The sequence below is a fragment of the Anticarsia gemmatalis genome, chromosome 8 (genome assembly GCF_050436995.1).
Source record: "Anticarsia gemmatalis isolate Benzon Research Colony breed Stoneville strain chromosome 8, ilAntGemm2 primary, whole genome shotgun sequence".
NCBI lineage: Eukaryota > Metazoa > Arthropoda > Insecta > Lepidoptera > Erebidae > Anticarsia > Anticarsia gemmatalis.
The window spans coordinates 169,221-185,141 of record NC_134752.1 but is presented as its reverse complement, the minus strand read 5'-3'; the positions used below and the strand labels follow the sequence as shown (position 1 = coordinate 185,141).

The 15,921-nt window shown below is 37.0% G+C and overlaps 6 protein-coding genes across 6 annotated transcripts; 3 read left to right on the top strand and 3 right to left on the bottom strand.

The window, feature by feature from the left end:
* Window positions 1-322: 322 nt before the first annotated feature.
* Window positions 323-1,188, bottom strand: LOC142974580 (EKC/KEOPS complex subunit TPRKB-like). Its single transcript, XM_076116998.1, has 2 exons — window positions 1,096-1,188; window positions 323-900 (listed from the first exon to the last, which is right to left on the bottom strand). Exon 2 carries the CDS (start codon window positions 884-886, stop codon window positions 353-355), a length of 534 nt encoding a protein of 177 aa, XP_075973113.1. The 5' UTR covers window positions 887-900; window positions 1,096-1,188; the 3' UTR covers window positions 323-352.
* A 261-nt stretch (window positions 1,189-1,449) lies between these two features.
* Window positions 1,450-3,174, top strand: LOC142974542 (enoyl-CoA hydratase domain-containing protein 2, mitochondrial). The gene is made up of 2 exons (XM_076116945.1): window positions 1,450-1,934; window positions 2,380-3,174. Exons 1-2 carry the CDS (start codon window positions 1,643-1,645, stop codon window positions 2,979-2,981), a joined length of 894 nt encoding a protein of 297 aa, XP_075973060.1. The 5' UTR covers window positions 1,450-1,642; the 3' UTR covers window positions 2,982-3,174.
* Window positions 3,175-3,480: 306 nt separating this feature from the next.
* Window positions 3,481-4,442, bottom strand: Pmm2 (phosphomannomutase). Its single transcript, XM_076116946.1, has one exon. The coding sequence runs from the start codon at window positions 4,296-4,298 to the stop codon at window positions 3,546-3,548; it is 753 nt and encodes a 250-aa protein (XP_075973061.1). The 5' UTR covers window positions 4,299-4,442; the 3' UTR covers window positions 3,481-3,545.
* An 8-nt stretch (window positions 4,443-4,450) lies between these two features.
* On the top strand, window positions 4,451-9,308 carry Sgsh (N-sulfoglucosamine sulfohydrolase). The gene is made up of 10 exons (XM_076116944.1): window positions 4,451-4,583; window positions 4,940-5,069; window positions 5,207-5,343; window positions 5,538-5,694; window positions 6,382-6,556; window positions 6,727-6,790; window positions 6,871-7,182; window positions 7,321-7,493; window positions 7,654-7,783; window positions 8,031-9,308. Exons 1-10 carry the CDS (start codon window positions 4,484-4,486, stop codon window positions 8,204-8,206), a joined length of 1,554 nt encoding a protein of 517 aa, XP_075973059.1. The 5' UTR covers window positions 4,451-4,483; the 3' UTR covers window positions 8,207-9,308.
* Window positions 9,309-13,875: 4,567 nt separating this feature from the next.
* mRpS33 (mitochondrial ribosomal protein S33) lies at window positions 13,876-14,615 on the top strand. Its single transcript, XM_076116948.1, has 2 exons — window positions 13,876-14,018; window positions 14,104-14,615. The coding sequence occupies exon 2, from the start codon at window positions 14,111-14,113 to the stop codon at window positions 14,462-14,464; it is 354 nt and encodes a 117-aa protein (XP_075973063.1). The 5' UTR covers window positions 13,876-14,018; window positions 14,104-14,110; the 3' UTR covers window positions 14,465-14,615.
* A 30-nt stretch (window positions 14,616-14,645) lies between these two features.
* LOC142974545 (uncharacterized) lies at window positions 14,646-15,912 on the bottom strand. The gene is made up of 3 exons (XM_076116947.1): window positions 15,537-15,912; window positions 15,260-15,410; window positions 14,646-14,895 (listed from the first exon to the last, which is right to left on the bottom strand). Exons 1-3 carry the CDS (start codon window positions 15,805-15,807, stop codon window positions 14,646-14,648), a joined length of 672 nt encoding a protein of 223 aa, XP_075973062.1. The 5' UTR covers window positions 15,808-15,912.
* Between the last annotated feature and the right edge of the window lie 9 nt (window positions 15,913-15,921).

Genomic DNA, 15,921 nt, shown 5'->3' with positions numbered 1-15,921 from the left:
GATCAATTTTAATTACTTATTAGTCATCCAGTCTACTGACAAGCAATAACACATTATTTATTTAATAAAGATATGTTGAAAACATATTTTTCAGTTGTTAGGTTTTGCATACTTATGTATTGCAATAATGTAAAATAAGCATTACTATTTTGTTCAATGAATAGGCAAGTAATTATCAGTTGTAAACAGGGTACATACAAATAAAGTCATTTTTCAGAACAGTTTACATTTTTAGTTATATCCATTTGTAAAAGCACAATATGCCATCTATGCTGAAAAGCTATATTTTTTAAATTAATCCCTAATAATATTAAAAAATATAAAAAATTAAACACAGTTCCATTTAAATTATTTAATAAGATACAAAATTCTTAGTAACCATTCTGCTTACAACTACATCAAGCAAACCATCATCACTTTTAAAGCTATTTAGTTTGTATGCACTCTTCACATCCTTGATACTTGTGAAGTTGTTCAGCTCAGTGATGGGGCACGGCTCACCCTCAATCAGAGGCAATATCTCACTGCTCAAGTCTCTCTCAGCAGTTACTAAGAAACACACTAGTAAGTTCTCATCCTTCTCTATACCAAATTTACTTAAACTCTGTGTTATATTCTTTGTTAATGACAAATTGTACAATATCTCTGCAAATACTGTCCTTGTAACCATTGTGTTCAGTTTCTCTGCGACAACCGCTCGGTTAGCCGCAACAGCAACTTGAAAAGGATCCAATATTAAGCTAGGTTTAATCACAGCGCAGCTCCAAACACCTTTGATTATGTTATTTCTAATAGCTTCCACGTTCTGAACATTTTTATAAAGGTACATTTTCAACGTGGTTTTTGTGTCGGGGTCCAGTTCAACGATATGGGGTTCCGGTGACATGATTCAAGTTAAACCTGAAATAAAACAAAGATACCTACATTGGTTTTTGGTTTTGGTCCATGTTATGATTTGACCCAACATACTATTACATAGGTTATCATTCACACCTACGAACTCAAGCTATTCGTATAAGAATTAGACGCTGCAACTACATGTTTTAAATTTTGTAGTTACAGCTGCTTCTAGGATAAGTATGGATTATTATTTACCTTATAATAAAACAAAAAGTTTGTGAATAGAGGTTATGTTTATAACATAACGTCAAAGAGTCAAAACAAGTCTCACGAGATGTCAAATCAAATGTCACCTTTGACGTTCCGTATGTGTTCCGAACAATAAAAAAATACCTTTTCATTACTTGCCCCATCAAATTCTATCCCTCTAAATTAAAATTTTGTAGAATAATGATATTAGTTTATGTTCACATTAGATACAGCACGTAACACGTAATTAGATACAGAAATATTGCAAATTAAACTTCTGTTTAATTTAAGTAGTAGTGTTTGAATCAGTATTTGTAAGAGATTACCGAACGTGTCTAATACAAAAAAAAAGTAAATGTCATATGTCCACCAAATTCGAAGTTGTTTATCTTGTAGCGTGATAAGATTACTCTAGAAACACGCCAACTATTTGCTCTTATTCTTAGGTATGTGATAACCAATTAATATCACACACAATATAAGAGAGACACTGAACGAAGCATTGCATTCTATAATTGTGAATTACATTAAATAGTACTAACTATAAGTAAAAATGTTGTTTCCAAGGCTGAATAAATTCAGTTCATTATTGAGGCAGGGGTCAACTCGCTTATTAGCGACACAAACGCAGCAACAGACTGAAAATATAGGACCGGTAGTGTATAAAAAGCTGACGGGAGTAGACCGGGGTATTGCGCTGTACGGTCTGAACAGCCCCAAAGATCGCAATGCTCTCGGTTTCGCTATGATCGAAGCTATGAAGGAGGTGAACCAGCTGATTCGGGAAGACACTAAGATTTCTGTCGTTATCCTCCACAGCTTCGTGCCAGGCATATTTTGTGCTGGTGAGTAGAGTTTGGAAATGTTTAGTTCAAATTCTGATTTACTTATTTAGCAACACATGGTTACAATACTATCAATTTTCCTTGTAGTTATCTAAAAGAATCTTATCTAATTTGAGTGTGTGAGGTGGAATGACATAATATTGTGATGACTTGTCTTGATAGTAATAAATTGCAAGTCACATTTGCATACAATGAAGTTCTGTATAAAGTTAATGTTAAAGTAACTTGTTTTCAAGGCAACATTTTCACTGTTATGATGCATAACTACTGTAATAAAGCCAACTTTTACATACAAAAACAAGTGTTTTATCAGAAGCATGTATAGCTTCTTTTATTGACTAGTTTGCAACTGATGAGCTATTTATCAAAAGCAATATAGACAAACAAATTTCTTACGTAATACAGAGCTACTTCTCTATTTACAAAATTCTAAATTTATTTTCAGGAGCTAACTTGAAGGAGAGGTTCAAGATGTCAGATGAGGAAGTAGCCAAGTTTGTAAGGGGTCTCAGAGGCACCTTCATTGAGGTTGAAGACCTCCCCATGCCAACCATTGCAGCCGTTGAAGGTGTGGCTGTGGGTGGAGGACTGGAGCTTGCTCTGGCCTGTGACATCAGAATAGCGGCAGAGACGGCTAAGCTGGGACTAGTGGAGACTGGCAGGGGACTGATTCCTGGTGCTGGAGGCACTCAAAGACTACCCAGAGTAGTCAACACTAATATTGCTAAAGAACTCATCTATACATCTAGAATTGTAAGTGGGAAGGAAGCTAAAGAGTTAGGTGTGGTAAATCATGTGGTACCACAGAACAATGCTAATAATGCTGCCCTTGAGAAGGCATTGGCACTTGCGCGAGAGATAACTACCAATGCGCCCATTGCACTGCGTTGCGCCAAGCAAGCCATCAACGAGGGCATCCAGCTCAGCATCAAGGATGGCTATGAGGTAGAACAGAAGTGCTATGAGATCAACATCCCCACTAAAGACAGGCAAGAAGGCATGATCTCATTCATTGAGAAGAGAAAACCTGTCTATGAAGGCCATTAATGCTCAATTTACTTTAATAAAAGTCTCGAAGTACCTACATGCATTTAATGCAATGAATCATATCATGTAATGGTATATTTTATATTGATGTATTTGTTAAATTAAGTACTCAACATTATATTTTTATATGATTTAAGATGACAGTAAATATTTTTATAGGTAGCTATAAATATATTGTTTTTATTATTCATAATGGCTTTTATTATCCTGAACTCTGAACAGAGTGACTGTAGTTGTAGTTTCACAGTATGTTGATACCAATATAAGTGATCTTCAGAACTGAAACATAACTACTACACACAAATAAGAATTGTCATGTATTTAAAAATAGCAGATCATTTATGTAATCATACTGATAATGTACAAGTAGTATCTGTTTGTGATAAATATGACAGTTATTTTGCAATAACAATTCTAGCTTTGTTATCTGCCAAGGTTAACATTAATCAACTTATATTATATGGGTAACTTATGGTAGGATTGGCTTAATACAAAATACTTGTTCATTTGTTTGGTATAAATCATTTACAATATATTACAATACATAGATCACATAAATGCTTATTATTCAATATTAAGGCACTTCTTGAGAAGCTGCTTGGTGTCGTCAGGTGATGTGACTGCATGACCGATAGTCCGGGAGTCATTGAAGATCTCATAATCATTTCCACCTGGTGTGGTCTTATCTCCAAAGAAATGTATTTCATCAAATTTCTGGGCTTCTACATGTTTGAGACAGAACGTTTTGTCCCATCCGACAGGGAAAACATCAACACTTATCTGACCCCCGAGGGCAAATATTACATCATGGCCTGCAAATTCTTTTTGTAATGCTTCTGTGAATTTCTGTCGAATTTTGTGTTCTGTGTCAAACTTGACAAATTCATCTCTGACCTGTTGGCTGCAGGAGCGGCCGACAGGGCACAGGTTGATCATACTCGATCTAAATTCAACAAAGGTGCCTCTTTTGGCTGGTAGTTCAAGCTTGGACATATAATTAAGGGCGAAGTTAATGATTCGTTGTGTTAAGTTTTCTCCTAGACGAGTGGTTATACTTTCCGAGCTGATTTCCTTGCCGGCTCTGTATTGCATCACTCCGTTTTCACAGAATACGTAATCAAACTTGCAGGCGACATCTTCTCCGCCCATCTGTTCTGATATTTTACAGTAGTCGGAACCGCTAACGAGTCCCACACTCACTTTTGGAAGCACCTTTTCCAATAAGAACTTCTTGAAATCGTCTGTGATAACCTGGCGCGGTTTTGTTAATGTTCCGTCCACATCGAAAAGATACAAAATAGATTTCCGGCTCGTCATTTTCAGTGATTAAGTTATTTCGAGATAATCAGACGATAATTTGAATTTTGGAGGCAACGCGCAACGCCAGTCAATAAGTAGGACACCGGCAGCAGCCGCACGGACCACAGTGAACAGTGCCAAACTGCCAACACTTCACTGCGACACGTCAAATATCCGCTCCGCTTTGTTATCGACGAGTCAACATGGCGAGCTCGCCGGGTGTTGTTTACGTGTTATTGTTGAGTTTATTTATCTCAGAAAATGTTTTATCTGATAAAACGCGAAATGTTCTTGTACTACTTGGTAAGTACCGCCAATAAAACATATGATTTCATTCAATTTTGCCTAGCAATGGTTTAATTTTGACAGCTATGTCCTCTAGTCTTGATGTCAAGCTTACAGAAAATAAACATTAAATTAACTCCGGTAACTATCAGCTGTGCTAATTTAAACAATATTGGTGGCGTGTTTCTGGTTGACCTAATTGTATTTTGAAGTACCTACCTAGTACCTATTATTTTTATTCACTGCATTATTTTCATTTTATATAATAATATAAATATAATTTTATACGTTCCGTTTCATTATTTTCATAGTATAACATTTTAACAGTTTAACTAGGTACTATAATAAAATTTATTTCTGCCTTACTTTTCCAGCGGATGATGGTGGTTTCGAATTAGGTGCATACATAAATAAAATATGTCAGACTCCGAACATAGATGCGCTAGCGCAGCGCAGTTTACTCTTCAATAATGCCTTTACTTCAGTCAGCAGTTGTTCGCCGAGGTATAAAACGACAAACTAGCTTTTTTGAAATAATCTTATATATGTTTAACTGACCTGATGTAAATCTATAGTTTTACAGATGATACCTATCACAATCTTTTAATTAAAACTGGTCTAATATATTTCTTCTGTGCTAGTCGCGCGGCACTGCTGACTGGCACCCCGAGCCACCAGAATGGCATGTACGGGCTGCACCAGGGCGTGCATCACTTCAACTCGTTCGATAACATCACCAGCCTGCCCAACCTGCTGCGGCAGAACGGGATAATGACAGGTACGTTAGTAACTATAGCTCTGATCGTACCAAATAAAGAATGAGTAGAAGCCTAGCACATTTTACAAAAAAAAATTGGACTTTACCGGCTTAGCCAGTGCCGGGGTGTAAAAGTTCTAAAAAAGCAATATTTTGCGCATCCATATTATTCCATATTTAAGTTATCACTGTTATCGGTCTTTTTATGTGCTCAGGTATAATCGGCAAGAAGCATGTGGGTCCGTCGAGTGTGTACAAGTTCGACTTCGAGCAGACGGAGGAGAACAACCACATCGACCAGGTCGGACGCAACATCACGCACATCAAGCTACTCGCCAGGGAGTTCCTCGCTAAAGCTAATTCTGATAACAAGTGAGTATATATTTTTATAATGGTGCTCTCTAAATTTGCTAATATTGTAGGTTTATTCGTACTATAAAATAGAAGGGGTCGGGAAAAGATTATTTAAGTTAGATATTGTGTACTGTTAACCGAAACTCGAAACAGTTATCTGTGAATTTCAAATATGTTTGTTCCGCTTGGGAAGCATCCTACGTCAGTGGTGATAAGCGAGCGCGAGTGGTGCCGTGAAGCGTGACAACCACTGCAAGTGTGCCACACTTATGCCATGCCACTGCTCTCAGGATTTGAAAGACAATCATTTTTTTTTATACCTACCTACCTCTTTACAAACAAACTGTACCCACTATTATTGTTGAGTAGGAAGGTAAATACGAAATTCCCCGTAGACTGTTCTTTTATGATTCATTAAGTATTAAGTACTAAAATGATTTATCTTTATGATAGTTACAAGCATGTTCAATGAAACATTGACCGATACTTATCAACAGCTTTAAGTGTGCGTACTTACCTACAACCAGAATCACGGATAACTAGGTACCTTCTTACCTACCTCCCTCGTGGGACCAATAACATAATGCAGAGAAAAATTAGGGGCAGTTATTGTCCAAAAATACCTGACTTTTGAGTTGCCAACCTTTTTTTTTGTCACATCGATATTTTCAAACTCTTATAGCCAATCGATCATAATATTTCTAGGCCGTTCTTCCTTTATGTGGGCTTCCACGACCCACACCGGTGCGGTCACAGCGAGCCTAAGTACGGGCCGTTCTGTGAGCGGTTCGGCTCCGGCGAGGAGGGCATGGGCCTGATCCCGGACTGGAAGCCCTGGTACTACCAGTGGGATGAGGTGCAGCTGCCATACTTCGTGCAGGTGAGAGAACACACAGTTTTACGACATGACCAGAACGTGACCGTCCTATGTAGTGATGGACTGTAATAATAAATAAGATTATAGTCAGACAAGATGAAAAGAATTAATACGTGACAAGAAAATAATTGAGAAGACGTAAATTAAAATTATTTGCTACAACGTGTTCGCAGGACACAGAAGCAGCAAGGAGAGATATTGCCGCACAATATACAACTATGTCACGTCTCGACCAAGGTACATACCTATTAATGAACGGAAATAGAGAATATTATGAGAAACTATTTTTCTTTACAATTTGATCATAATTTCTGCAGGTGTCGGCCTAGTCATTGAAGAGTTAAAAGCGGCAGGTCACTTGGACGACACTCTTATCATATACACGTCAGACAACGGCATTCCGTTCCCGTCTGGTCGCACGAACTTCTACGACCCTGGCGTGAGGGAGCCGCTCATCATCTCGTCCCCAGAGGAGGGCGCGCGGAGGAACGAGGCGTCGGGCGCCATGGCCAGCCTCCTGGACATCATGCCCACTGTGCTGGACTGGTACGGCATGGCGTGGGAGCACGAGAGCAATGACATCGTGCAGACGGACAGACCGAAGAGTTTGCTGCCCATTTTGAAAAAAGGTTTGTGGGAATTCTTTTAAAAGCACTTTGTGTTATCTGCGATGATACATGTTAATGTTATTGGTAATGTATTTCTGCGTGCATCACGTGTTTGGCTGTTTTTAATATTAACTTGTAATGTTATTAACACATTTCCAGAGCCGCCATTTTCCGAGGAGGAGGCAGTGTTCCTGTCTCAGACGCACCACGAGATCACGATGTACTACCCCATGCGCGCGGTCCGCACGCGTCGCTACAAGCTCATACACAACCTCAACTTCGGCATGCCCTTCCCCATCGACCAGGACCTCTATGTGTCGCCCACTTTCCAGGTCAGTCACACAATACTACAATGTAGACAAGCTAACAACTACAAAACTTACTAAAAATACGAAACATAGGAATGTTTTTTTGTACATATTACCTACCTGTCTTGTTTCGGACGCCATAGGTAATACATACTTCTTGCTACACGACCGTAATATATTGCAGGACATCTTGAACCGTACGCGCAGCAAGCAGAGCCTCCCGTGGTACAAGACGCTCAAGCAGTACTACTACCGACCAGAGTGGGAGTTCTACGACATACGCGCTGACCCCGCCGAGTCCAACAATCTTCACGGTACGACTATTTAACTACTCACTGCTCATCAGTTACCTAAAGGTGTTGTCAGATACCTACTACTTTGCACTTACATTTCGCTGTTAACAATGTTAGTCTCATGCAATAGGGGGTGAGCCTATTACCAGGTATTGAGAATATTCTTACCTGTAAAAATTAGAAAAAGACCAATAGATTTTTGTTTGTACCATAAGAATTGAATCCTTAACTGCTGAGCCTAAGCTACATTATAATGTAATAATTGCAGGTAAACCGTCGCTAGAGCAAGTAGAGAGCAATCTCCGCGAGCGGCTGCTCCGCTGGCAGCGCGACACGGCGGACCCGTGGCTGTGCTCGCCGGCCGCCGTGCTGGAGCGCGGGCCGCACGACGACAGCGTGTGCCGCAGCCTCGACAACGGACTGCTGCACTACTACTCGCGATAGTGCACCACACACCTACTATAAATACCTACTTAAGCCCGGATTCCACCACGTACGGAATAGACCCATTAAAAACTTCTTTAAACTCGAAATGGAATCCCAAAGGATGCAGTTTCGATCCGCTTGCGCTGAAAAACGGGGTTTAGACCCGGTGACATCAGTTCTGGAAAAGTCTCAGATATTATTTTCACAGTTAATGTCATACATTAAAGTACAGTTTCATCATTTCTAGATATCTACCAGGTAGCTAATCAGAGGGTTAGTGAATATTTGTTTCTAAACATACTGTCACTTTATTTACTGGATAATTTCTCTAATTATTCTTGTTTTGGAACTGGTCCTTAGTATTTAAAAACGCACCGTCTTAGGATGCAATAGGTTAAGTAAAAAAAAGATATGAATTATTTATATTATTATGACATCTTGTGCAGCTGAAAATAAATCCAAGGTGAATGATGAAATTAGAGCGAATGACAGCGTTTGAAAAAAATCGTATTTATAATCAATACTCAGAAATTAATATTTATGAATGGCAATACTATTCAAATGTTGCCAACATTCTCTACGAAAAATGTACACTAAATTGTTAGTGATAAAATAAGTATGTAAGATATTTAATATGAATGTTGTTGTTTAGGAATTTTATTGTTTCATTACATATCGAGTTGGAATTTGAGAAAACTCTAATTAAGGTTATTTCGGTGCTCAGATATATTTAGTCATTAAATAACTAATATTATTTATAATAACATAAGATCACTTTATTGCGGTACTTATAAATATATCTCATAATTTAGGAGGAACAAATGTCATTTTGTAAAATAAAATCTCTAGTTACCGATAACGTCGGGGGTATGATCAAACCTATTATTTAGTTTATTATTGTAATAAATTTATATGAACAAAATACTCTTGCCACTTATAGGGCATAAATAAATGTTTACCTACATATAAATATACTTATTAAGTTTTTCTGGTGAAGAATTCTAGGCACTGTTGTCTATTAAAAAAGACTTTAAAAAAGCTCTCTGTTTTGATATTATTGTTGAAATCAAAGTATTATTTACATCACAAATTCTATGAAAAAAGAAAAATTAAAACAAAAGACATTGTTTTATTTATTTATTGAACACTATTAAGTTATTATGTTGGTTTTTTTTTTACATAGCATCTGCAAACTTATAAAGTTTAGCCTATTAATTACTATTGTTACGTATCATCAATACAATCAATCATCGTCAAATATAAAATAAATTGTAATGTTGATGACCGAAATAAAGAAAAATAACTAATTCAAAATTCTGTAATTGGCCAATTTAGTGGTGTGGACCACGTGTTTTCCCGTTATTGCAACATTTTTAAAGCTGCTCCACTCTTATAAGTCAAAGACTGATGTTATATAGCCAGTTTTCCTCAATTGGACCATTCAATCCAAAAAAAGAACCATTCGATAGAGTAGTTTTCGAGTTTAGCGCGCCCAAACAAACCAATTCTTCAGCTTTATACTACTACTATAAAAGTGGGTTTAGCGGATCATAGATTTAATACCAACACGTATATTATGATCGAGTTATTATCACTTACTACAATATAAATAATACCTACTAACTGAACACAGCATATTGAGCAGTTAACGTACATAGTAGCTAAGTACAGATTATGCTAAATCATAGGATTTTAAATCACAGGACAAAATTTACAGAAGGAAAGCTGTAGAACAATTACTTATTATAATTACAGCTTGACCTTCCTGCTAAATACTGTGGACAGGAACTAACACTTATTTACTATAAATTATGTAACACAACAATAAGTATAAAAATAAAAATGACATTGAATGTATATCAAATTATTTAGAATATCGTGAACTAAGTTGTGAGTGTATGGTCGGCGACTAAAAATATGTATACACTAGTAGGCTTGCTACAGACATATTCGGTTCGGCAATATTTATCGAAGCACAAAACCGACTCGATTCACTCGTTCAGCTTGTGCCGAACGGGTTCATCTATACATATTCGGTTTGGCCGCCCGACATGGCCAATTAATGCCGACAGTGTATAGATATTTCTGACGATGACTACACTGTTCATTCGAGAGTTTGACAAGTTGTAAGCAACACAGCACCCATCAATCTAAATAATTTGACTAACACACATTATAACAGAGTACAAACATAGTATAAAATCAGACCACTCAATAAAAAATAAATCTTATTATAAGTAAGTAGGTAACTGTTCAAGTAACAACAAAATCTTAACAACTAAATACATTTCAACACATACATTATTCACAGGTTTCATTTAATTAATACTGCAAGTTAATACTTTCGTACTCATACTCAATCGAGATGCGATACATTATTTTTATTTTCAGATCATTTATACAAAACAATACTTGTTAAATACTATTGGTTACACAGATCTATGAAGTTTGAAGGACAGTTCCATGTTACATCTACTTATTATTTCTACATGTTAAATACATCCATTATGAATTATGACATTACTAATACATGAAACTGATAAAAATTTAAATAATTTTTATCAATAATTTGTGCGTTCAGACGTTATATTGTCTATATTATTAATTCAGCTGGTAACATTATTATTTTGTTGCCAATGCAAATAAATCTAACGAGAAAGCCTTAATGTTTCTCGCTAAATAATAGATAGTTAAAATAATAATCACTACAAAAATACGCACTCAGTGCCATTTTATACGATATAATGTAGACAGTATGGCTGGGACCCGCTCAGAATATAACATACACACATAAAGTCACGTCTTCTTCCCATAGAGATAGGCAGAGCCGAGAGAATGTTACATTACTTAAATACAATTTTATTATGAAAACCAAGTACCTACAACAAAGCATGCCAAGAAGTATTAAGTACACAGCAAAAGCAAGAAAAGTACTTACAATCCATAACATTATGACAAAAAAATGTTTATCTGCTCTTCATAATGTTAATTTTAAATTTTAACACAGTCAGATATAGCTTATACAAAGTATGAACAGTCACTCAATTATTCTGAGGATGTAAGTTGGGTCTCCAGCTCATACCCTACAGTAGCTACTTGCCAATAAGCTTCAATTCGTAGCTAATATCAGTCTATCATCGAATGCACACTCTGGGCTGTGGGGCAGGAACCCCATAAAGAAACATGCCCTTAAAACAATAACAATTGCCAATTCGTTGATAATTATTAGTAAAAAATATTAGAGGTTTTAGAAGGTTACAGTGTTAATATAGTAAAGAATGTAAGTTGATGATGATCTCCAGTTAATCCTTTAGCCCTCAATGATGGTTGATATAATGATCTTCTTAAAAAATGTTATCATTCAAGGTATTTACTCCACTGTAGGGACCAAGCTCTCTTTTAGCCAAGTTATGCTACCCATGAGATGATCTTTCTAATATTTTTTCCTTTAATCATATTCCTTTAGTTGTCAAACACTGGTCTATATTAACACTATAACAAAATTCATGTTGCTTTTTATGTATGGTGTACATACATGGGACAGTATGACTAGTAGCCCTCGTACATCTTGTCTATGTGTGCCATGCGCATCGCTAGCTTGTGATCCATGTTGTGTACGTTCATCAGTCTCTTCTCTGTCAACAATGCCTGGAAACAACGGTCTAGTCTTAAAAGTCTGAATAACCTATCCAATAGATAATAAGTACTTTCCTGTTAAAATGTATGATATGTAGATTCATATCCAAAAGTAGTGATGATGAAATTATTGAAGATTAATCACAAGTGAGTCCAGGGAATGGAACCGGAGACCTCATGATCAACAGTTGTATATAAGACCACAGGTACAGTTTGTTTACACATCAACTAGTAAATTTATAGAATCTTACAACAGGTGACTAATCAGGTAAACATTATACTACAAGAGAATCTGTATAGTCCAACAACTTAGCAAGATTCTCGTAAACAGGTTCATGGCTAGTTTAAAAAATTCAGAATTTAGAACATAATTCTGTGAGCTTATGCATCTGATGAAGGCCTGTCTGATACTGACAGCAACTTTTTTTTGGAAATACACAGTATTATGAATTATAGTCTAGTGAAATAATATGGATGATATAATGGCATGCAGCCAAGGTTCACTACTAAGGTGTGACTAAAGCCACAAGCATAATATAAGAATAATGTAAAGAGTGCTCACCATCTCCATGATGCGGTCCAGTCTCTTGGTCTTCAGGTAGTATGTCTTGATGTACAGCAGTATGTACACGTACAGCAGCAGGGCTAGCGCCACTATTATCAGTTTTAACCGGGGTATTGTGATCATCCTACCCTGCAATCATTAATGAATAGTTTTACAGTCACTGTAAAGTTAGTTAATATTAGACCAAAGTTTGCTGGTGATAGATGGTTAGGAAAGGTAACTTTATAATTTAAACATACTTTAGAACAGTTATCATTAGAATATTTTTTAATGTGAATAAATCTAGTTTTGCAGATTTTTTTATTATGATCATTATTTCACAGAACACAATTTACGTTAATATTTAATTTTTGTACCTTCTTTAGATGCATTTGTTAATAAGGCCTATTTGCATGGGCAAAAACACTTGTATCACACTGAACTTTACCTATCAAGGTAACATTAAACACTATCAAATGCCATAAATCAAATTTATTGCATATAACTGTTACAGCCACATAAAACTGTTATTACATCAGTTATGGCAAAAAAAATAATTAAATTCAGTTTCAAATACATTTAGAACTTGCATTGTGCAGTCACAACAAGCTTCATTGATGATTGATGACAATAAAATACAAATAATAACACAATTATAATCAACACAATGAACTATTATCTGAAAAGATGTAATTATGTAAGTAAACCAGTGCTATATATTATAGAGATTTTTTGAGACTGACACAAGTGGGACTAACTGCAGTGACCTATATAGCGAAGGTTAAGGACAGCTTTAATATTATATATTTTGAAAATACATACATCTAATACAATAGTTATTATGTTACAGGATTCATGTTTCACTCACCGGTTTTATGATGACATCCGGTAGGTCGGACGCGAAGTGCGACATTCAGGCTGTGTAGTGGGTTTTGTTTATAAAACTGTATTCAAAACACTACCGCGTTTGTGATAAACGCGATTATATTATTATATTGCTGACGATGGACGATCGATGATGGAAAAGCCTTCTTACGAGTACACTGTTACTTCTTAAAATACCGGGAGGTGTAACTGATGTTTCTGTTCTTAGAATAGATACAGATAATTGATTTTTGGTCTTGAAATATAAATTATTTCGCGATTCGGATTTCGGCACAAATCACCCTAAGAATTCAGAATATGACAGTGTAACTGACAGTTGATTTTGTGTTGTCATCTGTAAATTTTCGGCTAAAATCTTCTAGGGAAAATAAAGATAGATTTTAAACTTTTTGTTTATTAAATATTGGTGTAATTAAATAACAAACATCCTAACTTCAGCACCTTTAATATTAAATATATAAAAAGACAGTAATTAAACGAAATAAATAATATATTTTCTATATAAGCCTGTATAGGAAGTAGCATAGTAGGAATTGTTTACCTTGTCTGCTCCAACGAGGGAATAAAAATAACAATGTTATAATATAATAATAATATAATAACAATGGGAATAAAAAATAATAAAAATGTTAACTGTCAAATTCTATCAATGTCAGCTGTCACAACAATAATTTTTGCAGGTTATGTTTAGTATGCTAAAAATTGTGTAATAGAGACAAATTAAAGGAATACCTCCAAAATAACAAACGAGAGGAGCCTAAAAAAGTAATTGAAATGTGAACAATTGCGAGCAAGAAAATTCAGTTTCTATTTATTTCGGTGTTATTAATAACCTAACATTGTATTGCAGATAAATAATGGCAACGAAATATTCTACTTACTCCCAACTAGTAAAAGCGTCGACGAACTATGCGCGGCGAATGCAGAGGCTATCGAACAGAATCTTCGGTGAAGTGGCTATTCCAACTAACGCAAAGTCACAGAAGGTAGTAGCGATGTTTTCAGCGAAGCCTTTACACTCAAACGAGGAGATAATCCACTACTACCCGCGTCACGTCGAGACGCACGCTCTCATGCTGAAGCTACGCGAGTACGGGCTGTTCCGCGACGAGCATCAGGACTTCAAGGACGAGATGAAGAGGTTGCGTGAACTCAGAGGCAAAGTTAAAGTCTGGAGGAGAAAACTCGACAAGGAAGGGGAGAACAAGTAGATCATTTAGTTGAGGACTCGCATATATTTCAGTGATAATGGTATAGAGTTCCATCGCCCTCCTGAAAATAATTGTGTGTCCGAGATTGTTAATTAGTAAATAATAGCCATAGTCAATACATATTGTAAATAAAACATTACCATACGAAACATTCTTATATTTTATTCACTAGTTACTAACATTACACTTGCGTAGCTTTACCAGTACATTGTAAATTCTTATATGGTATCTCATGAGTTTGAGGTCCAGAGTAATATATAACATATATGAAGACCAGCATGAACAGTACTGACGGTAGCACCATGGTCAGCAGGAACGTGACGAGGGGAGCCCGGGTCGACACCATCCCTCGAGCCACCATCTTCAAGTGCAGGTGAACATCACGATGCACTTCGTATGATCGGATGTAACCCTTCATCCATCGCAATACACTGTTTAACATTAAAACTGTGTAAAGTAATATCACAGTTAAGTTTTAAGAAACATAACTAGCTACATAATATTATGACTGTATGACTACGTAGCACGTAACGTCTAATAATTAACTGACCCACGCAACTTCGCTTGAGTCATGAGTCACGTAAGACAGAATGGGTCATAATTTTATATGTTATATAGCCTCCCCCTCAGCAGGTAGGCTATCCAACAATAAAATCTTTTTCAATTTGCAGCAGTAGTTCCTGAGATTAGCATGTTCAAGCAAACAAACAAATTCCATAATTTTATAATATTAGTATACAGGATGAACTATGATATACTACATACTATGTGAAGGAAATGCTAATAATCAGTTACCCATGTTTCTTGAATACTTTGCGTAAGGTGTAGATGGTAGAGTTGGGGTACACGTCCAGATTGAGGTAGGGTCGCTGCACGATCACCAGCGCTATGTCCAGGTACGGGTGGTAGAAGTGGCCGGTCACCGCGCGCGCTCCGTAGTCGTAGCCTAGCAGTGTTATCAATATTTTAGTAAACTAGGGATATAAACGGCTCGAGTAACTTATTATAGTCGATTACTATTTTATTCGTTCAAGTTCGGTGTCGCTCGTGACTGCTAGACAGCGGGTCTCACCGTGCGTGACCTGGTCGCAGGTCCTGCCGGCGTGGGGCCGCACGGCCAGCATGGCGTGCTGCGGGTGCTGGCGCAGGCACGAGGCGCGCAGCACGAGCCACTCCTCGTGCAGCAGCGCGGCGGCACACAGCCTGGCGCGGCGCCCCGGCACGGCCCGCAGGCACAGCTGCATCCTGTTGCCGCCGCTCACGCCGTACAGCTGCGACAGCGAGTCCTCCGCGCTCACGGCGCTCATGGCGCTCACCGCCAGGAACATTATTTTTAACCACATTCTATGCGCTCCGTTATTCAGTGCTTTTCTTTTGACGGGAACGTTCAATGCGCTAAAGTCGAACTTATACGTAAACTTTTTTTCCTAAGCATTTTTGGCCAGTGTCTAAATAGG

What these genes read in the sequence shown, in the direction of transcription:
- LOC142974580 (XM_076116998.1), bottom strand. Translation starts at nt 886, where the DNA reads ATGTCACCGGAACCCCATATCGTTGAACTGGACCCCGACACAAAAACC.
- LOC142974542 (XM_076116945.1), top strand. Translation starts at nt 1,643, where the DNA reads ATGTTGTTTCCAAGGCTGAATAAATTCAGTTCATTATTGAGGCAGGGG. An exon ending in GCCAGGCATATTTTGTGCTG is followed by an intron (nt 1,935 to 2,379) that starts GTGAGTAGAGTT and finishes ATTTATTTTCAG; the next exon opens with GAGCTAACTTGAAGGAGAGG.
- Pmm2 (XM_076116946.1), bottom strand. Translation starts at nt 4,298, where the DNA reads ATGACGAGCCGGAAATCTATTTTGTATCTTTTCGATGTGGACGGAACA.
- Sgsh (XM_076116944.1), top strand. Translation starts at nt 4,484, where the DNA reads ATGGCGAGCTCGCCGGGTGTTGTTTACGTGTTATTGTTGAGTTTATTT. An exon ending in TATGTCACGTCTCGACCAAG is followed by an intron (nt 6,791 to 6,870) that starts GTACATACCTAT and finishes TAATTTCTGCAG; the next exon opens with GTGTCGGCCTAGTCATTGAA. An exon ending in ATGTGTCGCCCACTTTCCAG is followed by an intron (nt 7,494 to 7,653) that starts GTCAGTCACACA and finishes AATATATTGCAG; the next exon opens with GACATCTTGAACCGTACGCG.
- mRpS33 (XM_076116948.1), top strand. Translation starts at nt 14,111, where the DNA reads ATGGCAACGAAATATTCTACTTACTCCCAACTAGTAAAAGCGTCGACG.
- LOC142974545 (XM_076116947.1), bottom strand. Translation starts at nt 15,807, where the DNA reads ATGTGGTTAAAAATAATGTTCCTGGCGGTGAGCGCCATGAGCGCCGTG. An exon ending in CTGCGACCAGGTCACGCACG is followed by an intron (nt 15,411 to 15,536) that starts GTGAGACCCGCT and finishes TAACACTGCTAG; the next exon opens with GCTACGACTACGGAGCGCGC. An exon ending in AAAGTATTCAAGAAACATGG is followed by an intron (nt 14,896 to 15,259) that starts GTAACTGATTAT and finishes AATGTTAAACAG; the next exon opens with TGTATTGCGATGGATGAAGG.